Genomic DNA, 26,387 nt, shown 5'->3' with positions numbered 1-26,387 from the left:
TCTGTTTAAACCAACTTGATTGCTGTATCTACTAGCTTCTTATTATGCACAAATCCAACCAACATGACATCATCCTAATCCTCATTTAGATTCAACAACAGACACCACCCTTACTATCCAGGATTGAAACTGAACTGTCTGGGTGTGTGGTGGCCTGGCTTGAAATTTGCACATCATGTCCTTATGCAAACTGCATTTCTCTGTCTTATCCACAAGGACATTTTTAATGACCTTGTGGGTAGCTTTGGTGAAATCCAGGAACGCTGCCCATTCGTATTTCCTTCACACTCCTGTATGAACCCAATCAAAAGAATACTTCTTTTTATAAGTATTAAAAAGTTATTTTAAAGTCCTGTATTCAATGACGTATTGAGCTCCTACTCTGCTAAGCATCATTTTTGTGTCTCAGGGTGACTTTTCCAAGATTCAACAGCAAATGAACAAAAAACCCAGTTCCCTCATATTGAAAAAAATGGGCCATATAAGGCATCCTTGCAAAGTGCGTGCTATGATTTAGTGAGATAATGTATGAAAGCACCTATCATGGTTCCGGAGTGCATAGGTGTCTAATACGTCAGTTTCCTTTCTCAGGTTCCAGAGAGAGTAAACACAAACAATTCATTAGTCAATCAGTTGATCGATCCGTTGATCCATTCTTCCATATATACATTTTTTATTGCTCACCTCCTCATTTACTGAAGTGGTACAGCATAGGGGAAGGGTGGGGAGAGCATGGATTCTGGAACTCATACTATCTGGGTTCTAATCCTGGATCTTTTCCTGACCGTGTGATCTTGCCAAGTCACTGAAGCCTCGCCATGCTTCAGGTTCATCATCTATCAAATGGGGATGATAATAGTATCTATGTCATAGGGTTGTTATATTAGATGTGTAATCCATGTAAAGAGCTTAAAGTAGTGTCTGGCACATAGAATATGCTATGTAAATGTCATCTATCAAATGTCAGGCTCTGTCGTCGTATAAGGATACAACAGAAAGCAAGCCAAGCCCATCTCTTGCCCCATAGTACTTACTGTTAGTGGGGATCCCCATATTTTTTATGGAGCCATGGGACTGCTTTAATCATCTTGGTTTCTTTTAAGGATTTGAGAAATTTTGAAGAAAAAAAGAATACGATGAGTTCTTTTTTTTTTTTTTAGTTCTATTTATATCTTGCCAAATTGTTTTGTGGAGTTTTGTTAATGTATATACATAATTAGATATAATTATATGCACATACAATTGTGAGTTCTGTTTTTGCATTTCCTAAAGTATTTCTGTGTATATTGTATAAAGTATTTAGTGTATATTGGCTATATATTTACTTTAAATTGCTTATGTACTAACCTGTTGTATAAATATTCTGTAGTGTACAAAGGCATTTTGCTGTTTTCTAGGCATTTAGGATATTTTTACTTTTTTACTGCATTAGAAGCTTTTGATTTGAATATCACTGTACAAATGGAATCATTCAAACTGCATGAACAGATTTATAGTTCTTATTACTTCTTAACAGATTGTTTTCAAGAAAATCTGAGTTAATTTGTAGGACCTCAGTAATATGTAACCATACTTTTTCCCCCCACTTCTTACAGTGTATAATGATACCTCAAATCATTTAACTTGCATCTCTTAAATTATAAGTGGGGCTGAGCATGTTTTTCTGTGATGGTTTATTTTCATCTTTTCCCTTTGAATAACATGTTTTTCTCCACTGATGGGTAGGCTATGAATTGTTTAAATTCTTTGTATATGCCATATTGAGGAATAGGTAAAGGATGTCAGGGTGTTTAATTTCCAGAAGAGAGGACTTGATGGAGGATCATGGCTGCTGTTTTAGAATGTGAAAAGACTGTTATGGGGAAGAATGTGGTCTGAGGCTCCCCAGGAGTCAACAAGGATCAGTGGGGAAGACATTTCCAGAGGCAGATTCGAGGATGGATGTGAACGGTTGTGTTCTAACATTTACAGTCTTGGTTCCCACCCTCAGGGAAAGGGTACCAGGGTGGGTGGAGCTAGGGAGGATGGGAAAAGAAGAGAAAGATTGGGAAGCTAGAATCCTTCTTCAGAGATTTCCAAATATGAAGTGAGTTCCTTCTGAAGGTACTGTCTTCCCTGGCAGAGCACTGTCTGTACTATCTACATGCAAAAGCAGGTTGGACGGCCACTCTTCTGGGTTTTAAGGATTGGAAGACATTACCAATAGAATTCATTCTCCCTCTGGTATCCTTTGGAATAATAAAAAAAGTAGATTCTCTGTCTTATAACTCTTTTCCTTCCTATCATTTTCATGTTAGTGTATTATGTCCAGTAACAAAATCATGTGCCCTTTCCTAAAGGTGTTCATTCATGGAAGACACCAGATGAGAAAGTGGGTAAATCTGTGAAGTAGTAGATTTTCACACTTCATTTGAAAATGTCTTTTATTTGGGGCACCTGCGTGACTCAGTCAGTTAAGCATCCAACTCTTGGTTTCAGCTCAGGTCATGATCTTGCGGTTTCTTGCATTCAAGCCCCGTGTTGGGCTCTGCATTGACTGCACTCGTGCTTGGGATTCTCTGTCTCCCTGTCTCTCTGCCCCTGCCCCTGTCTCTCTCAAAATAAATAAATAAACTTAAAAAAAATAAAGAAGAAAGAAAATATCTTTTGTTTAATGAGTGTAAATCAGATTCAGTAGAGATGCCTTGAAAAGCAGTGTTTTGAAGCAGGAAAATTAAGGAACAATTGCAAGCTTGCCTTTTAGGGTGTGTTGCTGTGCATTAGCTTATACCTGGATTCAGATTGTGTTTGATATGATGCTAATGGTCTAAATGTGTATTTGAAGTGAGTAGAAGAGGTGGACGTCATACATCACCTGGGTTATACATTTTACTCTTGGGCAGGACTAGAAGCACGTAAGTAAAAGATGCCTGTTGGTCAAGTGATAACAGGTTGAACTTGGCCAGGAAAAATAAAAACTGAATCATAAATGAGTTTCCTTTGACTTCAAAATGGCACCTGACTCACAGCCAAAAGGAAGCTTCTCCACATTTCTTAAAAATAATACCCTGGAGGGGCGCCTGTGTGGCTCAGTTGGTTAAGCATTTGACTCTTGATTTCAGCTCAGCTCATGATCTGAGTTCATGGGTTCAAGCCTTGCATTGGGCTCCCCACTGACAATGCAGAGCCTGCTTGGGATTCTCTGTCTCCCTCTCTCTGCCCCTCCCCTGCTCTCTCTAAACTTAAACATTTTTTTGAACAATACCCTTGAACTTCTGGGAAGATGGTGGTGGCAGTGGCAGCATCATTTTTGGATCTCCCAAATCTCCACATAAAAACAGAGCTACTAAAGAACAAAATGAGAAAAAAACAAGGAAAACACTTACAACAAAAGGACAACCCTCTTCAACCCCAAAATGTGAGTGGAGACAAACTACCAAAAGCATAGGACCTGAATAATAGCATCTGTCTGTAAGGGGAAAAACCGAGGGTAGCACTGGGGCCTCTGTCCTGGACTCGAGCATAGGTTCAGAATAACCTAGACGCATTCTTCAGGAAGGGACGAGCAATTCTGAGAACAGCAACAGAAGCTAGGAACTGAGTGCAGGGCTTCCCAATGAGCTCTGAAGAAACTGGGGCAGTATAGTTGCTATGAATTGTGGACAGTCCCCTCCAGGAGAGGACTCCATGCTGAAAAACTGCAGGGAGTGAGATAAAAATTGAGCAGGGTATTGGGAAGCCAGCATGGCTCAGTCGGTTAAGCACTGACTTCAGCTCAGGTCATGATCTCACGGTTCGTGAGTTTGAGCCCTGCGTTGGGCTCTGTGCTGACAGCTTAGAGCCTGGAGCCTGCTTTGGATTCTGTGTCTCCCTCTCTCTCTCTGCCCCTCCCTCCACTCACACTCTATCTTGCTCTGTCTCTCAAAAATAATAAACATTAAAAAAAGTTTAAAAGTATATAAAAAAATTAAAAATTCAGGAAAACTAGTTTTACATAAAAAAGGAGAAAGTAACAGAAAAGTGCTGAGATCAAATCCTATCAGTTATAAAATTTAAAAAACAGAAGAAGCAGAATGATATTCCTATAGGCAATGAAAACATGCCATTAAGACATGCCCATAGAACAGATAAAAATGAAGTAAAAGACACTAAAAATGATGTAAGATCTGAAAGAGCAACTTGACTAAGAATTTGAAACACACAGAAATTAAGTGAAAGAACTCAGAAAATATTACATATGAAAGAAAAAAAATCAAGATTAAATGAGAAGGCACACAAGAGGGAATCAACAACAGAAAAGTCTTCAGGAAAATAAAAAAAAATTCAAAAATTAAAAAGCAATGGAAATATATTTCAAGCAAGAATTTGAGGAAAGTGCCAAATGTTGAAGATGGAGGGGGGAAGAAAATCTAACACATGACTAATAGCAGTCTCCAAGGTATAAAACCAAAGCAGGAGAACAGAACAAATACAGAAACAACAGGGTGTCTATAAAAGTCTGGAAATATAAGCTAATGTACATTATGTCATAAAAGACAGTTAAAAAATACAGTTAATATATACTTAAATTTTAAAGCAAAATGGTGTAATGAATGCCCATGGAATTACTACTCATGCAAGAACTAGAATATTAATCTATCTGTATGTGACTCACCTATATCATCTTCCTGGTACCCTCTGGGAGGAAGGAACAGCTACACTGAATTTTGTGTTCATTTCCTTCCTTTCTTTATGTACTTTCAACACATATATAGGTAGCCTAAAGAATAGATTGTTTAGTTCATAAATGACACTTTTAATATTTAAGAACATAATAATATTATCTGTTTCCAGACTTTTAAGATAGTCACTATAACTGATGGCAATTTCCTGAAGTTAAAAAAAATAATTTGAAGCTATATATTGAAATAGCATACCATGTATCTGAGACTATTGACTCTAAAAAACAATGCTAAGACATAGTAAAATTACTGGACTTTAAAGGAAAAAATATATATATCTTTCAAGCCAGTAGGCAAAAAGAACGCATAGTGTATAAGGGCAAGAAATTTAAATTATCAGATTTTTTTTTCAGGAGCAGTAATTTATTCCAGAAAAAAAAAAAGGGGGAGTAACATTTTAAAGATATTCAAAGAAAGAAAGCTAAGGATTTTCATAAACACTCAACCTGACCTTAAAGTAAAAAGGATACAAATTGTTAATAATTATGCAGGAATTGTGTAATCTACTAAAAAATGGGCTAACAAAAGTAACTGGAAATATAGTGACCTAAAGACTTGTGGCAAGCCCCATTTATAAATATGAAATATATGTAATATAAGTAAATGAAAGTCAAAGAGAAAGTATGTAGTATGCACCGGCAATATATTCTGGCTATGTAGATACATAGATACAGAAAGTTAAACATGGGGAGTACAATTGGGGCCACATAACAAAAATATTTTTTAAAAAAATCGTAATTGTGGTAGGATTAAAGTAGTTATTCTGAGATTATTGTGTATGTGATGTAGGATAATGCAAATGGATAATTATGAGTTATTCTAATTCTATTATCACCTGTGTCCTTGAGAATCAAAATTATTCTAAAAGTTCTGTACATTAAAAACCACCGTAAATAAAAGTTAAAGGCAAATACAAAACTTGTCAAAGCTTGTCACACATTAATATGAAAGAGGAAAACCCAATAGAAAATTATTGAAAGAATATAATCAGGCATTTTATAAATAAAGATACACAAATAATCAAAAGCATTAGTGATTAGCAAGATGTCTTTCTTTTTTCTTTTGGCTCACCAAATTGGGAAAAATCAAATCAAATGATAGTTTCCGATTTACTGTAAGAGAAACTGTCCATACAGTGCATTTGGCAACATTTATTCTTTTCACTGAGACCTTCTTAAGTCATCCTATTAATGGTGTGTCCACTCATGGAAGTTGTTTATTTTCTGCTTTATTTTTCTCCACAGCACTTCTGCAAGAAATCTAGATTTTACTCATTTATCCTGTCTCCTTCATGAAGATGAGAATTTTTGTTTTGTTCACTGCTATAATCCTAGACACTTCCTAGCACTTAGTAGGAACTCAGTAAATACTTGTTCAATGAATGAATATAAAAATGTTCTAAAATTATGCACATTTAAAAGATTTTCATTTCTAGGAATAAATCCTGAGGAAATAAGATCATGTATAGAGAATAAGCTGTGATGATGTTTATTGAAGCAACATTCACATACCTTAAGAAAATAAAACACAAATATCCAAATGCCATAGTAAGTAACTATTCCTTGACTGTTGGACATGTGATTGCTAAATTTGAAATGGTTACAAAGCATCGTAAATCATTTATCCATTGATGGATATGTGGTTGCTTCCACGTTTTAACTATTGTGAATAGAGGCGCCTGGGTGGCTCAGTGGGTTAAGTGTTCAACTCTTGATTTCGGCTCAGGTCATGAACTTATGGTTTGTGAGTTTGAATCCCACATCAGGCTCCACACTGACAATGCAGAACCTGCTTGGGATTCTTTCTCTCCCTCTCTACCCCACCCCTACTAAAGTTCATGCTCTCTCTCTCAAAATAAAAAAATAAACTAAAAAAAATTTAAAAAATAACAATTGTGAATAATGCTGCTATAAACACAGGTGTACAAATACTTTGAGATCTTGCTTTCACTCCTTTTGGGTATATACTCATTAGTGGAATTACTGGGTCATATGGCAATTCTTTTTTTTTTTTAAGTTTTTTGGGGAATATCCATACAGTTTTCCAGGTGACTGTACCATTTTACATTCTCACCAACAGTGCACGAGAGTTTCAATCTCTCCACATCCTTGCTAGCACTTGTTTTCTGGGTTTTTTTCTTCTCTTGAAATAGTCATACTTTCAAGGTGTGAGGTGATATCTCTGTGTAGTTTTGATTTGCATTTCACCATTGATTAAAGATGAGCATCTTTTCATGTGCTTTGAAGAAATGTCTATTCAAGTCCTTTACCCATTTTTTAAACTGTGTTGTTTCTTTGTTGTTGAGTTTTTGGAGTTCTCTATATATTTTGGTTCTTAATCCCTTATCAGATATATAATTTGCAAATATTCTTTCCCATTCTGTGCATTGCCTTTTTTTCTCTTAATGCTAGGATACAGGAACTTGATTTATTTATTTTTATTTAAATTTTAGTTAACATACAGTACAATATCAGTTTCAGGAGTAGAATTTAGTGATTCATCAGTTACATAAAACACCCAGTGCTCATCACAAGTGCCCTCCATAGTACCCATCACCCATCTAGCCAATCTTCCACTCACCTCCCTCCATCAACCCTCAGTTTGTTCTCTATCATTAGAAGTCTCTCATGGTTTGTTTCCCTCTCTTCCCCACCCCTTCCCATATGTTCATCTGTTTTGTTTTTTAAATTCCACATATGAGCGAAATCATATGGCATTTGTCTTTCTCTGATTGACTTATTTCATTGAACATAATTCATTCTAGCTGTATCCATGTCATTGAAAATGGCGAGAGTTCATTCTTTTTGATAACTGGCTAATATTCCATTGTATATGTATCACATCTTCTTTATCCATTCATCAGTTGATGGATATTTGGGCTCCCTCCTGAGTTTGGCTATTGTTGATAATGTGCTATAACCAGTGAAGTTCATACATCCCTTTGAATCTCTATTTTTGTATCCTTTGGGTAAATATCTAGTAATGCAATTGCCGGGTCATAGAGTAGCTCTATTTTTAGTTTTTTGAAGAGTCTCCATACTGTTCTCCTGAGTGGCTGCACCAGTTTGCATTCCCAACAACAGTGCAAAAGAGTTCCCTTTTCTCCACATCCTGCCAACGCCTATAGTTTCTTGTGTTGTTCATTTTAGCCATTCTGTTAGGTGTGAGGTGCTGTTTCACCATGGTTTTGATTTATATTTCCCTGAAGATGATTGATGTTGAATATCTTTTCATTTGTCTGTTAGCCATCTGGATGTCTTGTTTGATAAAGGGTCTATTCATGTTTTTTGCCCATTTCTTAACTGGGTTGTTTGATTTTTGGGTGTTGAGTTTGGTAAGTTCTTTATAGATTTTGGATACTAACCCTTTATCAGATATGTCATTTGCAGATATCTTCTCCCATTCCATAGGCTGCCTTTTAGTTTTGTTGATTGTTTTCTTTGCTGTGCAGAAGTTTTTCTCTTGATGAAGTCCCAATAGTTCATATTTTCTTTTGTTTCCCTTGCCTTCAGCAATGTGTCTAGTGAGAAGTTGTTCTGGCCAAGGTCAAAGAGGTTGCTGCCTATGTTCTTCTCTAGGATTTTGATGGTTTCCTGTCTCACATTTAGGTCTGTCATCTATTTTGAATTTATTTTATGTATGGTGTTATAAAGTGGTCCAGTTTCATTCTTCTGCATGTCACCACCAGTTTTCCCACCATCATTTGTTGAAGAGACTGTCTTTTTTCCATTGGATATTCTTTCTTGCTTTGTTGAAGATGAGTTGACCATATAGTTGTGGGACCACTTCCAGGTTTTCTATTCTGTTCCATTGATCTATTTGTCTGGTTTTGTGCCAAAACATACCGTCTTGATGACTACAACTTTGTAGTAAAGCTTGAAATCTGGAATCGTGATGCCTCCAGTTTTGTTTTTCTTTTTTAGCATTGCTTTGGCTATTTGGCAGCATCTTTTGTGGTTCCACACAAATTTTGGGATTGTTTATTATAGCTCTGCAAAAAAAATACTGGTGGTATTTTGATCGGGATTGCATTAAATGTGTAGACTGCTTTGAGTAGTATAGACATTTAAAAAAATGTTTAAATGTTTTTTATCTATCTATTTTTTTGAGACAGAGAGAGGCAGAGCATGAGCAGGGGAGGGGCAGAGAGAGAGAGAGAGAGACACAGAATCTGAAGTAGGCTCCAGGCTCTGAGCTGTCAGCACAGAGCCCGACGTGGGGCTTGAACTCACGGACTGTGAGATCATGACCTGAGCTGAAGTTGGACGCTCAACCGACTGAGCCACCCAGGCACCCCTAGACATTTTAACAATGTTTGTTCCTCCAGTCCCTGAGCATGGAATATTTTTCCATTTCTTTGTGTCTTCTTCAATTTCTTTCATAAGCATTATATAGTTTTCAGTGTACAGATCTTTTACCTCTTTGGTTAGCTTTCTAGGTTTCCTAGGTTTCCAGGTTTTATTCTTTTTCCTAGGTTTATTATTATTCCTAGTTTTCTAGGTTTCATTCCTAGGTTTCTTATGATTTTTGGTGAAATTGTAAATGGGATCAATTCCTTTATTTCTCTTTCTGTTGCTTCATTATTGGTGAATATAAATGCAACAGATTTCTATACGTTGATTTTATATTCTGTGACTTTGCTGAATTCATGTATCAGTTCTAGCTATTTTTTTGGTGGAGTCTTTCAGGTTTTCCATGTAGAGTATCATGTTGTCTGCAAATAGTGAAAGTTTGACTTCTTCCTTGCCAATTTGTATGCCCTTTATTTCCTTTCGTTGTCTGATTACTGAGGCTATGACTTCCAGTACTATGTTAAATAGTAATGGTGAGAGTGGACATCCTTGTCTTGTTTCTGACCATAGGGGAAAGGCTCTCAGTTTTTCCCCGTTGAGGATGATATTAGCTGCTGGTCTTTCATATATGGCCCTTATGATGTTGAGGTATGTTCCATCTATCCCTACTTTGTTGAGGGTTTTTTATCAAGAATAGATACTTCTGTCAAATGCTTTTTCTACATCTATTGAGAAGATCATAACCTTTCTTTTATTAATGTGTTGTATCACATTGATGATTTGTGAATATTGAACTAGCCCTGCAGCCCAGGAAATCTCACTTGATCATGGTGAATAATTCTTTTAATGTAATTTTGAATTCAATGTGTGCATTGGCTTTTTACTTTATGAATAGTGTCTTTGATGCACAAATTTTTCAAATTTTCATGAAGTCCAGTTTATCTTTTTTTTTTTTTTTTTTTGGTTACCTGTGCCTTTGGTGTCCTATCCAAAAAATCATTGCCAAATCCAGTGTTGTGAAACTTTTGTCCTATGTATTCTTCTAAGAGCTTTCTTGTTCTATGTGTTACATTTAGGTCCATGATCCATTTTGAGTTAATTTTTGTACATGGTGTTAGATAAGATTCCAACATCATTCTTTTTACATGTGGATATACAGTTAGTTTTCCCTGCACCATTTGTTGAAAAATCGTCCTTTCCCCCATTGAATGGTCTTGGCACCCTGTTAAAAGTCATCTGACCATAAATGTTAGGGTTTATATCTGGCTCTCTTTTCTATTCTGTTAGTCTGTATGTCTGTCTTTATGCAAAACCATACTCTTTTGATTACTATAACTTTGTAGTTATAGTCTCTCTCTCTCTCAAAAAAAGTAAATAAATAAATAAAACGTTAAATATGGTTGAGATGATAGATTTAAAGTTATGTGTATTTATTTTAACACAATGAAAAGAAAAAAACTATTGTGATCTCTTTTAAATTTCTAAAATTATTTTTTTAATGTTTATTTATTTTTGAGAGAGCGAGACAGAGCACGAGCGGGGGAGGGATGGAGAGAGAGGGAGACACAGAATCCAAAGCAAGCTCCAGGCTCTGAGCTGTCAGCACAGAGCCCGACGTGGGCTCGAACTCATGAACCGTGAGATCATGACCTGAGCTGAAGTGAGAAGCTTAACTGAGCCACCCAGGCGCTCCTAAAATTATTTCTGTAATTGATTTTATTTCTTCTTTTGTGTCTGTTGATATTAAATATTTTTCTACAAAAATTACGTGTTGCTTTACTAGTAGGTCTTCACAAAGAGATCTCAGTTCAAGAGGCTTATGTTTTAGTATGAGAGGCCTTGGTATAAGTTATTTCTGGACCTTGGAAATGTGGGCAACTTTCCTATATTAGCTTTGCAGTGATGCTGCTTGGGCTGTTTGTACAGTCACAGCAGATGCTGGTCAAACCGTTATAATATTATGACCCACACTTCATTTAAAATCTGTACAAAACAGAGTATGTTTCTGAACTGTGAATGATCGTTAGTATGGGCCAGAATTATTACTGTGGTAACAGTTAGTGTGAATCTTAAGAAATAGTGGCCTAGTAAGTGTCTTGATGGGTTTAAGAGCAAGTTGTATGAAAAGTTCTGAGTGACCCTGCTCTGGAAGGCAGTGACTGGATTCCCCGGGGGAATTCTCACTCCATCTTTTGTGTGGCCTGCAGATTGACATTCAGGCAAAGGAGAGAGCTAGTGAATGCTAGAGGGAAAAAGGGATAACTTTAATCATAATTTATCAGTAATAGTAGAGATAAATTTCTAAGAGGAAATAAGGTCTGAGAAGATTACAGGAAATATTAAGTCTGTGGTTCTGTTTACGGTAGGAACACCGACCAACAAATTCCAGCTGTTTTTCTGTGGGTTATAGAAGTGTCACAGGCCTGTTTATAGTTAATGCATTGTAGACTTTAGCCTGGATATTATGGAATCCTATTGGTTTGGGTCGGATTTACTCAGATTTGTCCAAAGAGACCTTTTCTATAGGCAGTATATTTATCTACCAAATTTTTGTTTCCAAAACTTCTAGTTTCTTTCCCCTTGTTGCCAACAGTTTGCCTCTCCAGTAATGTTAGTGTAGCTTTATTTATTTAACACTTCTGTAGCACTGACTCATACCGTGCACTGTTCTATACACCTTTAAATTTAATGCCTCATGACAAGCTTACAAGCTAGATACTGCTTATTAAATCAGAGCAGAAAGCAAAAAAATGACAGGACAAGAATTATGATTTGTCTACATTAAAATTAATAGTTATTGTATGAAAAGGTAAGAAAGCTAAAAGACGAGCTATAGTGTAGAAAAAATTTAAAGCACGTTAAGTCAGTAGTAAAAGAGAAATAGTCCAATTGAGAAAAGTGCAAAAAATATGAAAGGGAAAGAAAAAAATATTCTTTAAACTTGTGAAAAGATGTTTACCTTCTCTAGTTGTGAGAAATGCAATTTAATTTAAAGTAACCATGAGAGGGGTCCCTGGGTGGCTCAGCTGGCTGAGCATCTGACTTCAGCTTAGGTCATGATCCATGGTTCGTGAGTTTGAGTCCTGCGTCAGGCTCTGTGCTGGCAGCTCAGAGCCTGCAGTCTGCTTTGGATTCTGTGTCTCCCTCTGTCTGCCCCTTCCCTGCTTGTGCTCTGTCTCTTTCTCAAAAATAAATAAAGAATAAAAAAAAATTAAAGTAACCATGAGATACCATTTCATCTCTACCAGGGTGACAAAACTTTAGTCTGACAATAACAAAAGTTGGTGAGAATATGGAGCATGAAAGAAGCAAAAATTGTCATCAGGCTGTATGGAGCTCTTTGGAGAATAGTCTGGCAAAATCTAATACAGCTGATGATATGTCTACTTTATGACTCAGCAATTCTGCTTCTCTATGTATACCTTAGGGAATCAATCCTACTTGAATAGAGAAAATTATAAGGTTCTATTGAGCATCATGTGTAATAGTAGGAAACTGGAAACAATAGACCATAAGTAGGAAAAAAGATAAATTGCGGAATATTCACACAGGAATGTGCCCAGTGGATAAAGCACATGAACCAAATCCGTATGTATGAATACAGATAGATCTTGAAATTAAAATGCTTAATATGAAAGCAAGTTCCAGTATAAAGTTTAAAAACCCACATGATACCTTTTATTGCTCATGGATTAATTCCAACAGATACACATGTATTTAATAGGATGGTGCTTCTTTTGAAGAGGAGAAAAAGGGCAACAAGGTAAAAGAGAGGTACAAAAGGGGCTTCACCTCTGTTGGCAACATTTGTTCCTTAAAGATAGGAAACACAGATGCTCAAATGTTAAGATTTTAATGATGTGGGTAGGTGAGGGGACATAAGTATTTGTATTATTTTCTTTCCTATAGCTTTCTATTCCTATACTTTTTGGCATGTTTGAAATATTTTACAAGAGTAAAATAAAAAATAAACTTAATAATTTAAAAACTAACTCTAGTGGATAACATTCCTGAATTTTCTTTTAAAAATCACAGGAAAGCATTGCTATTATATTGAAATAAACTCTCCCCAAAACTTGTATGTTATGTGGACAGCATTTCTTTACAAAGTTATATTCAGTTCTCACTGTCTTCCAGTGTAATGTATTTTGCAATTCTCCATTGTTTTTGTTAAGTCCCCGCAAGATATTTATTTAGCTTTCTGTGTTTTTCACAAAATTATTTGGAGTTTAAAGGCACAGTCTTTTGTATATCAAGAAGATGGGGTGTGAAAACTTTCTCTCCACTGTTCTGGATAGCCACCCTTAGAGGAAATCCACAAATGTATTTATATTTATTTGTATAAGGGGATGGAATTAATGTGTACAAATTTTAGAAGATTATGGGTTCTGGGTATACAGATATTGACACTTATATTAAAAAAAACTGTGGTTGGCAAATTGACAACTCTTCCGTAGAAACAGTATTGCAGCAAGATAAGGTTTACCTTTGTGCTTATGCAAAAAAATATAATTTTTTTTTTGCAAATTGATTCATATTTCCAATTATATGAACAAATCATTGTGTGCATTGAAGAATGCTTTTATAACATAAAGTCATATTCCAATGTTAGTTAAGTTACATTTGGATTTTCATATAAAACTTCTCTGAAAATACAACTAACTAGACCTCCAAAATAACTTACATTTTTGAGTCCTGAATTTTGATGTGGAAAAATGATTGAGGGGACTCAAAGATTTAAAAACTTGTTGCAGAGTCTCTGTATATAGTTTATCCTTGAAATACTTTTCTGTTCTGACCCAAAAGTGGGGAGAAACTCATAAAACCAAGATGGATGTGATTTTACTTTTGCCACAAATGTTGCCATATTCTTCACTCAAGAAACTCTGAAGACCATGGAAGACAAAGTTTCTTTGAGCCTCTCATAAAGTCAGGCGGGAGATATAGGTAAAAGGGCAAAGGCTCCAAGTTGCTGTCACTAACTTTTAAGTCACCATATTTTGCCCAGGGGTATCCATGGACCTCTTAAGGAAATGAGACCTTGTCTATCTATGGACACAGTGTGACCTCGCAGTAGGCATTCTCTTTTGTCACTGACAGGAATTGAGACTTTGTACTTCCTCTGAACCACTAGGATGAGCCAGAAAGACAAGATTTAACATCTGTGGCTTCTCTACAAGCTATAGTGATGTTGGTACCTCTTTAAATTGTTACAACCCTCCTGGATGCTATCCTGGTTAAAATGTATTTGCTCTACTACCCCCTGCTTAGCTTGAAATCTCTGCATTGTCGCTACCTACCATGAGATCTCCAGATGTAATGAAGACCAGTTGAGATTCCTGACACTGGTGGCATCACCAATGATTTACACTGCACAAACACTGATATTTTCTAGAAAAAAAATAACAAAGTGACATGCAAATACATTTTAGAAGTCCCAGAAGCTTTGAATTTTTATTTTCAAAATTAAAAATAGTTTTTGATTGGGTGCCTGGGAGGCTCGGGAGATTGAGCATTTGACTCTTGGTTTTGGGTCAGGTCACGATTCCAGGGTCATGGGACTGAGCCCTGCATTGGGCTCTGTGCTGATCATGGAGCCTGCTTAAGGATTCTCTTTCCCTCCCTCTGCCCCTCTCATCTGCTCTCTCTCTAAAATAAATAAATAATATTTTTTGATTGAGGTACACAGTTGACTCTTAGGGGTGCCAGACTCCCACGCAGTTAGTTGAAAAATCTCTTTATAACTTTTGAGTGTCTATGAATTTAACTAGTAGTAGGCTACTGTTGACTAGAAGCCTTACTAATAACATGAACAGGTGATTAACTCATTTTGCATGTTATATGTATTATAAACTGTATTCTTACAATAAAGTAAGCTGGAGAAAAGAAAATGTTATTAAGAAAATCATAAAAAAGAAAATACATTTACAGTACTGTATTGTATTTATTGAAAAAAGTCTGTGTGTAAGTGGACCCACGCAATTCAAGCTGATATTGTTCAAAGGTCAACTGTAATTGACATATAATACTGTATTAGTTTTAGGTGTGTGGCATAATGAATGATTTGACATATATATACTTATATTTTACAGCCATAAAATATCTGAGAGATGATCAGCAGTAAATAGGATCTGCTGTATAAATTGTAAAAATGCATTCCTTGGATTGCAGTTTAGGCATATTTTATTATCGTGTTTATTTTTAGTATAAGTGACACAACTACTAAGTGGAATACCAGTTATTGGGTACTTACTATATGCTATGTGCCATGTTAGACAATTTGCAACTATAATTTTCTTATAGCAGATGAGAAAATTAGAACTCAGAAAAGTTAAACCACTTACCTACCATCACAAAGCTAAGGGAGGTTAGGAAATACATTTCATTTATTGATTTGTTTATTGATTATCTTTCATAAATGGCAGCAGTGCATAGTGAGATGAGCTCTGAGCCAAGAATATAAAGATTGAGTATGACTCCCAATTATGCTTCAAATTTTTCGTCTTCAAAATAATGATAACTTGTCCTTTCTCATAGGATTCTTGAAAAGATCAGATTGGAATATGGTGGTCAATATTATGAGACATTATGGAACCATAGCATTGATCAATGGTCAGTGGGAAAGAAATTGGGAATTGTTGGAGACCAAGCACCTCACCCAGTACAGAGTTAACTTGCTTCTGTCCCCCAACTTTGATATGCCAGTGGCCTAAGGGTGCTACTGCATGCTGAGCTTGGTTGGGTTGATGTTGACTTCTAGCAGGTCGACCCTACTGAGCAAACATAGAGAAAGACAAGTTCAAAATCCCACCCATGGATAGATTTGAGCCTTCTCTTACATATACCTCCCTACTTGACTTCTCTATGCCTTAATTTACTCAGTCATCATAAAACTCACCTCCCAGGATTATGATGACTAGAAATAATATATGCAAAGTATTTCTTATGGTGCCTGGTAGATAAAAGGCTCTCAGTTAAGAGTAACACCAAGATGCTAGGCTTCAAGTACTCCTTTTGAAGCCTTCTCTGGGACTGGTCTTTGGCTGCACATGACTCACAGAGCTTTGTCTGGTCTGCTCTCCTGGACTTTGCTACCTTGAGTCAAACAGTAGAAAGTTGTGGTTAACACATGGGCTTTGGACCCAGGATAGACTTCCAGCTTGGCTACTTAATTTGATATGACTTAAAAAGTTTACTTAAACTCTCTAAACTGTGGTTTATTTAAAGGTTTAAACCTTTAAAATGACCATGATGATACCTTTCTCACAGGATCGTTGTGAGAATTAATTTGATTTGAAAAATTGTGAATGTTATTAACTGATATTTTTATTAAGGTCATATAGGTAGGTGGTGCTGGGGCTGTAACTCAATATCTATCCACATCTCATGCCTTTTCTGTTGTGCACACTTCCTGTGTTTGAATACTTTCAGTAACTGGACTGACAGTGTGCTATTAATAGAAATATGTACAATGTGCAAAATAGGATGATTTTATAGAGCCATAGAAAACAATAGATAGTTTTTAAGGTCTTTTTAATTCCTGAGATCTTATGATTTTCTGGATAACATAGTCAGTCCCTAAATCAAAACATTATGTTTTAAGCATCTGTTTGTAAGTTAGTTGTTGGGAACTTGAAATTTATTTTCAATAAGACATATTTCTGTGAAGAATTTAAAGAGCAGTGTGAAGGAAGAAGGAAAAGAGGAGATATTGTGATACTGCTTTTAAACCTAAGACCCTCAGATTGTCTTCCTTCTCCAACCTCAGTATCTAAATATACCTACTGTCAGCAAGGTTTTAGAAGAAAGTAATCTACCCCACTTATTCAAGCTAATGTGACTAAGACCCTCTTATTCTGACCAATTAGTCGTATACTCATTCATTTAGCAAATATTGGGTGCCAACTGTGTTCTCAGTTTTGGGGATATAGCAGTGAAGAGATAGTCTGTTTCTCTAGTGTGAGAGAAGATAGTCATCCTGGGAAAAGAGACAATTGGACAGATTTGAGACATCTAAAATTCACTTTAGTAAAAGGAGGAAAATTGGAGGCAATAAGTTTTTAGTCTACTATTGCCACAGTCCAAGTGTCAGACTAGATAAGTAAAACTTAACTATTGAAATGTTGATTCTGCAGGCCCGTTATGTGTCACTTATAAGAGATGACGAAAAAACGAGTTCCTGAGTTAGCCAAAAGTGTGAATTCAGGAAAGGGAGAAATACAAGGTTTATGGGGGCAACAGAAGTGGTAGTCATCCATGGGCGTGTTGTGTTTATGGGTATGGTAGTGCATCTGAGTGGAAATATCCTATGGCAACTAGGAAGAGGAGATGGGGGAAAGGTCAGGGCTAGAAATACAGATTTGGGTACCATCTCCATGGAGACGACAGGATTACTTAGGTGAAAAAGAACAAAGAATATTGGGACTGGAAGAAAAAGGTAAAATAATTTAAAGTAGAAACTGAGGGGCGCCTGGGTGGCTCGGTCGGTTGAGCGCCCGACTTCGGCTCAGGTCATGATCTCACAGTCTGTGAGTTCGAGCCCCACATCGGGCTCTGTGCTGATGGCTCAGAGCCTGGAGCCTGCTTCCGATTCTGTGTCTCCCTCTCTCTCTGCCCCTTCCCTGCTCATGCTCTGTCTCTCTCTGTCTCAAAAGTAAATAAAAACATTAAGAAAAAAAATTAAAAAAAAAAAAGAAGAAACTGAAATGGCCAAAGAGGTCTTAAAAATCCAATAAGTATAGTACTATAGGATGTAAAGATAGGCTGGTCAAAAGCATCAAATGCTGCGCGGAGAGCAGGTAAGATGAGGACTGTGAAAAGAATATTGGGTTTGACAAGTGGTAACTGAAGACTCTTGGAGTCTGGGTAAGAAAAAGTGTTGGTGAACAAATCAGATTTCTGAGGCTTATGCAGCCATGACAGACTGGAAATGGATAAATAAGAGGGCAAAAGGGGTAAGAGCGCCAAGAAAACGTTTTTTTTTTCCAATGAAAATTGTTTATTATTGACAATAATATGGAAGATATTGATAGAGGGGAAGATTTAAGATGCATCGGAGAGAGAGTACATTACCTCCTTTCAAGTTTTCTTGCCTCTGGTCTCATCTGTATCTCTCCGTTCTCTGTGTTAATGTGTTAATGCTGATTATGTCAGTCCCCCGCTGAAAGACCTCTCTGGATTCCTCGTTGCCAGTGGAAATCCAATATCCTTAGCATAGCAGACAAGATGCCTTGCACTCCAGTTCTAACCTTCTTTTCCCATTTTTCATCTTTTGCCACTCAGGGCACAGGAGACTTCAGATTCTTTCCAGGATGGGTCTTTGTACATATTGTTCTCTCTGTCTGGAAGACCCTTCATTCCATCTTCCCCATGGAAAATGCTAACTCATCCTTCAACAGCTGGCTCAAATGTCACCTGGTTTTTTAATTCCTTCCTGACTCACCAGGCCCCGTTCAGGTCTCCTTTTTTGGTACTTTAACTCAGGTTGTATACTCATTTTTTTGCCTTAGCATCTTGCATTGCAATTCATCAATTTCTTTAGCTGTGTTCTCCTTTAGGTCTCCTTTATGATCTTTGAATACAGGGGCGTTTTTATTGTTGTAATCCCCATGACTGACACAAAACACACTATTACTAAAAACATCAGGAATGAATGAGTATTAATGTAAGGAGATAGAGCTTGAAGTGAAAAAGCATCTTCGTGCTAAATGAAATAAGCCAGATGCAGAAATACAAACAGTGCATTGATCTCACTTATGTGTGGAATCTAAAAAGTCAAACTCCTAGAACCAGAGTGTAGAATGGTGGTTGCCCAGGACTAGGGTGTGGGGAAAGTGGGGAAATACTGGTCAAAGGGTACAAGCTTTCAGTTATAAGATGAGTAAGTTCTGAGAATTGAATGCATAGCATGGTCATTATAGGTTTTAATACCATATTTTATACTTAAATTGTTCTTAAGTAGATTTTAAATGGTCTCACTTCCCCCCTCACCCACATAAATGGTAACCATGAGGTGAAGGATGTGTAAATTAATTTGCCTGCAATAATCATTTCATGATGTATATGTATATTAAATCACTGCACCACATTTCACTCTTTAAAAAACCATGTTGTACAAGCTAAATGTGTACAATTTTTATTGGTCAGTCATACCTCAAAAAAAGGTTGGGGGGCTAAAGCTGTATGAATTTGAGCAGGTTAATTTCTCCAAACCTGATTTTCCTACTGATCATATGAGAATAATATTTACCTTACAGTAGCTTGTGAGGATAAAAGCTACAAGATATAGACCAAACAATTTAATAACCAGTATTTAGTAATCATTAACGTTAGAATTATTTCCAACTCTACCTTCATGGCCCATGCCTCATAGTTTCTCTCTGGTCTTGCATTTGGCTGCAACGTTACACCATTCTCTAAAGAGAAGAGTTTTTGTTTTTTAAGTGAAATCTTGATGCAAAGAAATTTAAACTCAAGTCCGTCTTCGTGTTTCATCTACCTAAGTGATGCGATCTGGTTAACAATACTCATTCTGACATCAAGTGAATTCAGCAAAAATCTAAAATGTAATATGTGGATTGATTTAATAAGTTCACAATTAAGTCTGGTTTGTTTAATGAGTTTCCAAGTAACGTCCTAGAGGAGGCTCTAGTTTTGAGGCTCACTTCACTGGATCTAGGGACACTTTCCTGTCTTACCTTCAGTATTATACTGCCTGAAAAGTGATTTAGAGCAGCTCTTTCCTTTTCCTTTTTTTTTTTTTCAGCAGAATTTTTGTGGTTAATAAAAACATGCGCTTACAGCTTTTTTGCATAGATAAAGGAAAGGATTCCACATCAGATTTAGATCAAGAGATAGATTTTCAGAGGAAAATGATGGATGTGTCCTCTGGGAGCAGCGGAATGTAGCGATGTTCTGTCTCTGACTGATTGAGTTTAAGGCATTTACGAACACTTCCACACCCACACCCACGCAAATACACAAACAGTGGTCACAACTGCAGCTCCAGACACTGCCTCTCTCCCTTGTCTCATTTCCAAAGTGCATCCATTGTTTTCCATAACATGAAATAAATCCCTTGCTTTTGCCCAGTGGTGAAAAGCTTATATAAATACTAAAACTGCAACTATTCCCCTGAGTTTTCTGTTGGCAAGTCTGCAGCCATGGGTTTGTTTGGATATTGACATGCATTTTCTGTGCGGCTCTTTTAGGCCACTTGGGTGAGGCCAGTGGTGATAAATTCACTTGTCTTGAAAATTTATCAGCTTAACCATTATAATACTCCGTTTATGAAAATTTAAGTAATTGACACCTTGATTGAAAAGGCTCCAAGTTCAAAGTATCTCTTTTATTCTTTCAGCATATATCATTCTGGTGATATATATGTCTCAGGAAGTCTTGGCCAGGAGATGACTTTAACAGTCATTGAAAAGAAAATAAGGTTGTGAAGAATTGATTATTGTAAGACATTTAATGTGCATGGTGGTGTTCCCATGAAAGAATGCTTTTCAGTATGTAGAAGGGAAGTGTTTGGTTGTATACTACATAGGGATGGTTAACATTACTGGCTGCGATTCAAATGTACAAGAAAATCTTGTCATAATAATAAGATTAGAAAAGTGTCCTCAAAGTATTGATACTGTTTTTACCCTGGTTTTAAACAGTGGAAGGAGTAGTGTATTTCTCTTACATAATTTCCCACAGAATCTGCAAATTTAAGGTTAATTCTAGCTATGTGTAAGATTGCTGAATGGAAATCCATGAATACTATTTCAATTATATTTTCACTTGTTTTTCCATAGTAGTACCTTCTACTTGCTCCCAATAATCTATTTTACCTAAGGCGTTTTAAAAATCTCTTTTCACCTAGATTATTACTTAACTGAAAATAGTTCGCCACTTTAACAATTAGTAATTCTAAACTCTTTTACAAGTTATCACTGTTCAGTTGCCTTGAAGATCCAAGATTGTGTTCTATTTCATTGTCTTAACAAGAAAAAATACAAAACAGTGAATCTCATTAATGAATTAGGTCCCCTTTTCTTGAGACCTAATAGAGAAAATAAAGGCAATCAATTAGGCTTTTAGGTCTGTGGAGCCTAATTTTAAATTATAGAAAAAACAAACAGAGGTAAGGGACTTGGTTGGATTTGAGAGGTAATGGCTAAACTGATATATCAGTCTTCACATGCCTAGATTTGTTCTGATTAGTAAATCACAGTGCAAATAAGTACCTAAAGTTGTTTTTAGGCCAATGGTTGTGGCTGTTAGCTCTGATGTACCTTAAATATAATAGGGCTAGAACACATAGCTTTCTTTTAAAACAACTACATTTTTAACAATGTTTATTTATTTTGAGAGAGAGAGAACAAGGGAGAGAGAAGGAGTGTGAGCAGGGGAGGGGCAGAGAGAATTTCAAGCAGGTTCCATACTGCCAGTGCAGAGCCTGATGCAGGGCTTGAACCCACGAACCATGAGATCATGACCTGAGCTGAAATCAAGAGTCGGATACTAAACTGACTGAGTTACCCAGGCACCGCTAACGCAACATTTGTTTATTTTTTGTTTTGAGGAATAATTTAGTATGTCAGTGTCTACCTTACACTGGTGTATTATGCCTTATACCTAAAAAATACTTTGCACAATGACATTATGCTCAAAATTGCAATTATTATTATTATTATATTTATAAACTGCTCAAAACCACAACAATTGAAACTCAGTTAAAACCATTTCCCACATAATCTCTCTTCTCCAGTGGGCTCTCTGTCAAAAAGCACACAGGGACAGAAGTAGGAGGAGTTTTATCTCTAAAGGTGGATTTTCAAACAACGGGACCTGGGTGGCTGTTCTTACCACTGCAGGGCAAGTCGAGTTGTTTCAGTTAGACAACATTCTCAAAACTAGGAGCAAAGAGAGTCTAAGAAACATATTTTTGTCGTTATTGGTTGCTTCAAAAGAGGGCCATATGAGAAAAAATGTTGTGTTACATTCTTTGTAAAAATACATCTTTTTTTGGTGTGTTCCTAGGTTTGAAAAAGAAATGACCAGCAAGTGGTTATACCTCTTTGAAGGCAGTGGGGTTGCATACGGCCCAATCAACAACATGAAGAATGTATTTGCAGAACCCCAGGTTTGGTTTTTGAAGTTTTTAGTACATTGCAGTTTTTTAGTACATATTGCCTCTCTTTCTTATCCAGATTGATTCATATAAATACCTGTTAGCCATTGGTCTTGAGCTTAAGTCATGTAACATGATTTTTGACTATTATGTTAGACTGTGGGTCTGAAGTAAAAAGAATCAATTTGGAACTGGCTGTCTATAATCATGCTTTTATGTCCATCAGATCTAACATATTTCTTCAACAGTCTCTACATAAAGCCTGCAAGGTCAGGACATTCGTTTTTCCTGAAAAATAGAAATATAGACAATTGAAAGATTGGGATCAGGCACTTGGAGATCATTCTCTGTAGAAGGAAGTATGACAGCTCTCACAGTTATAGTCCATATCTTGTCAGATGGCTATCTTAAACTGTACAAAGCAGGTTACATTGATTTTGCAAATGAGAGGCTTTTATATGTTTTGATTAATAAAGGGCATTATTTGTGAAGAATTAATTGTTCTTGAATAGAGATTTGATCTGTACAATTCTTATAGGCTTCTTCTTGGGCCCAGGAATAAGGATCACCTGAAAAAATATTTTTTTCTATAACATTGTTCAAATAATTATTTTTAGATGGTATCGAAATAATTTCTGATTTTATTAATCAGTATCACTGCAGGCAACTTACTGTTTCTTGGATTCACATATTAATCCCAAAAGGTAGAGGAACTCCATTTTTCTATGAAGCTTTCACTATGATTATTCACATATCTTGTCAGTTTCCAATGCTTCAAAATTACAGGTTTAAAAAAATTCTTTTCATTGTAACAGATTTTTCTTTGAAATGAATTATTGAAAATGGAATACGATGTTTTCTAAGAGAGGAGAACTTCGTTGGAAGCTGACCTAATTCTTTACCTTTGGTATCTATATTTTACATGAATACCTGCTTCAAGGAGAATTGAGATGTATTTGATTCAATGGTTACAGTATTTACTGGAGGAAAAAAAGTGAATGAATTCAGGAATTCTGCTTTGGGTTTATTTTCCTGCCAAGATCGTGAAAATGGCAAGGCTTTGTCCGTAATAAAACAATGGCCAATAAGTATTTGAGATAAGGGGGCCCACTTGATGTGTGCTGAGTTTATGTGGAAGGGTCCTCACTATATCATGGATCACTGTCTGGTGACTCTTTGCAATGATGTAGCAGCATGCATGCCCTGAAATGTACTAGACCCAGAGGACCAGTTTCCTCACTTCACGACTTTGAATGAGGCCAAGCTCTGACTTTAAATTGTTGGGGGGGAATGGGTGGGTGCGTTGTACTATTATTTTCCCGCTTAAAAGTGGTACTGAGGCGTGTAGGACTTGGTGTTTAATTCAATTAATGTGAGGGCATGTTTCTCTAGAGATAATTTCTGAGAGTTTTATCATCAGCATTTCCGTTGCTCCACCTGTTTCATCAGGCGTAAATTCACCCCAAAGAACGTTATTTTAAAAATCAGTAGGTATATTCTAATGTGACCTATTTTCTAGGTTTTGTTGAACAAGGAACCAAGGTTCCACTCTTCAAATTGATCAATGCAGTCTGCTCTGGTTCAGACCGAATCTAGGATAATTAGATTTTTCATTCCCAATTTTCCCTTGTAGTTTAGTTTAATTACTGGAATCTCTGTATCTCGTCTCTTTTGGACCTGCATGAAGTTTCTATTGTTGGTCTATGGCATGTTTTTAGGACTTCAATCATTTTTCAAATGGAGAAGAGTGGTATTACCTGAGCCAGGACACCAACTTGTGCTACTACCCCAAGGGTCTCTGAAAACTGCCTTCTTAGCCACCAAAAAGAAGATTGTAACTATTACAATTCTAACATCAAAAATTTTTAACTGTACAGTGATGATTACTGACAAGGTACCCTAGTCGCAAGAATAGAGTTGGTCTCTTTTATATATAATTTCATTCTTCTTTGCGATTTAAATACGAAGCGTACACTTCAAAGTTTTTTGGAGTTTTAGAAAGACAAGAGAGCAGCATACCATTACATTTTGAAAGTTACCAAAGATGGCTCTGGCAGTTGTATGTAGGATTGTTTGGCACAAGAGGTAAGGCCACTGTATTTCCCCTATGCTTGGAATTGCTGGGCTCTTTTTAAAGAATTCCATATAATTTGGAATTTTGGAAGGAATGTAAAATGTGACAAAATCATGGAGTTGTTTTTTAGGACTGCTTTAAAAGTTCATTGGGCAAACCAGTCTTGTACTTATTATGTACCAAGTGCTAGGGATTTAGCATGAACTTAGTAATTATCTTACGTTCTGAAAAATAAATTTAAAATGGACTTAAATAGCAGATACACATTAAATATTGTTGATGCATGGATCAGTGAATGAATGAGTTGGCTAACTCTGCAAAGTATAGGTTTTCCAAATGATCAGGTGGCTATTGTGCACCCCTGAGTGGGGCTGACAAGCTCTATCTATAGTGCTGGCTGGAAACCCTTTGTCTGGAAAGCCTAGGGGAGGTAAGCACAACATAATGGTTAAGACCATGAAGTCAAAATTGTTGGGCAGCTTTATAAACTTACTAGGGTTCAGTTTACTCAACTGTAAAGTGGTGAAATAGGATCTTGTCTCTATATTGTTGTGTTACGAGAGATAGTGTTTATCAAGGGCAGTAGGGATTGCCAGATGGTAATATCCCTGGTTATGATGGTGTTCTTTAAGGTCATATTTTTGTTTAAAAAAAAAGAAACACCCTCTTTTACTTACCTTTGTTTCGTGGATACAAACAAACTTAGTGTGGCTGTGGGGAGGGGATCGTTAGCTTAAAACCGAGCTCTAATACTCTTTTAAGAAAATGCATCTACAAACTCTGTGCCAAATTCTCAACCTTCATCATTTCTGATTGCTGAAATTCCTTTTATTTTATTTTTTATTTTCTGTACAAGTATCATTTCCGTTTAAGGTGTCCTCCCTTGTTTTTCCCCCATGAGCTGTAGAGTTTCTTGGCCCTGGGTATGTGGAACCGGCCACTTGTGCTCAGATGTGGGACCGTGCCGCTGGCGCCCGTGGCTGGCTCTCCGTGTGTGCTGTGCCAGCACAGCTGCTAGTTCAACTGAAAATTGACTTGGGTGAAGTACAAGGCCTGGAACATGGCGCAGGAAGTGAGGCTTTGATGAAGTGAAGAGGGGGTATGTCTAACCCAAAAAAAAAAAAAAAAAAAAAAAAGAAGCATCACAGTGCAAGAGAGAATTTTCTGTGGGCCTGCTTATAGTGGGACATGTACATTTCATCTATGGTTTAGACTTGGTAGACAACAAAAATTTACTTGACGGTAGAAACTACTGCTAACCTAAATAATTTCATCATGGCCTCCTGTTCCAAGAAAACTTGATTTTTTGACTCAACTGAAAGAACAGATGATTTTTTTTTTTTCTTGGATAGAGACAAGGTTGTCTACCTTTTATCCTCTGGTTATATGCTACAGACTGCGTAGTCGAAATGATCCTAAAGTATCCACTGTTAAGTCAATCAAGAATACTATGGGGGTTTTGGTCTGGATTTACTGATAGCTTTGAGAAATTTTGATCCAAAAGCCTTTTTAGTGGTAGTTTTATTGTTTTTCTCCCTCAGTGATAAATTATCTGTGGAAAAGTCTGTGTATTATAGAAGTATAATGGAGATTATCTGCATATAGATTTTCATGGTCGTTTTTCCAAGTGCTTTCTTAAAATATCTTTTTTTAATCAGGCCAAGATTGTGCAATACATTAAAGGAATTCTTAAAAAGTTTAAAAAACTTGCTAGATGACCTCAGTATGGTCCTATTTAACATACCCTTGGGAACATGTGCATGAAATACATTGTGGTTTGAGGTTTTCCAACCCAAACAAACTTAAAAGAAAATGCAGCTTTTAATAGAAACTATTCAAATTCTTGCAAAAATAGGTATGGATCTCACCACTGAGAGCATTTAAAAGCATCATTATCTACCATGAGAATCAAAAGAGATTGTGTTATCCTGTCTTTTGTATTTTGGTTAATACTGTGTGTTTGACGATTCTAGTGTATTCTTTGCTGAACTGCGCAATTAAAAAAAATACATAGAGATGAATGACTGAATGTCTGATTAATGTTTTTTTTTTTCTCCTTGATGCCATGACCTGTGGGTGGGGAAGAGAGGGCAAAGGGTGTCGCAAAACTGATGTTATTTAACAAAGTCTTCACATTTCTACCACACAAGTTGAATACATCAGGTGTAAGACATCACCCTGAAGCATCACTTCTGAGAACT

The 26,387-nt window shown here is 36.5% G+C and overlaps 1 protein-coding gene across 4 annotated transcripts in view; it reads left to right on the top strand.

Annotated features, from left to right (window-relative positions):
- The window catches only part of SUGCT (succinyl-CoA:glutarate-CoA transferase), a 747,749-nt gene that overhangs the window by 351,602 nt on the left and 369,760 nt on the right, over positions 1-26,387 (top strand). For 3 of the 4 annotated variants that reach the window (XM_019451100.2, XM_053897878.1, XM_053897879.1), the window contains exon 12: positions 22,022-22,124. In XM_019451100.2, coding sequence (XP_019306645.1) covers positions 22,022-22,124 — 103 coding nt within the window. Of the gene's footprint in view, positions 1-22,021; positions 22,125-25,093; positions 26,204-26,387 lie in introns of those variants that run through there. The other variant, XM_019451098.2, reaches the window with a different exon arrangement.

Source organism: Panthera pardus, unplaced genomic scaffold, assembly GCF_024362965.1.
Source record: "Panthera pardus isolate Hobbes unplaced genomic scaffold, ASM2436296v1 HiC_scaffold_8, whole genome shotgun sequence".
Classification (NCBI taxonomy): domain Eukaryota; kingdom Metazoa; phylum Chordata; class Mammalia; order Carnivora; family Felidae; genus Panthera; species Panthera pardus.
This window is presented reverse-complemented; position numbering and strand designations above follow the sequence as displayed.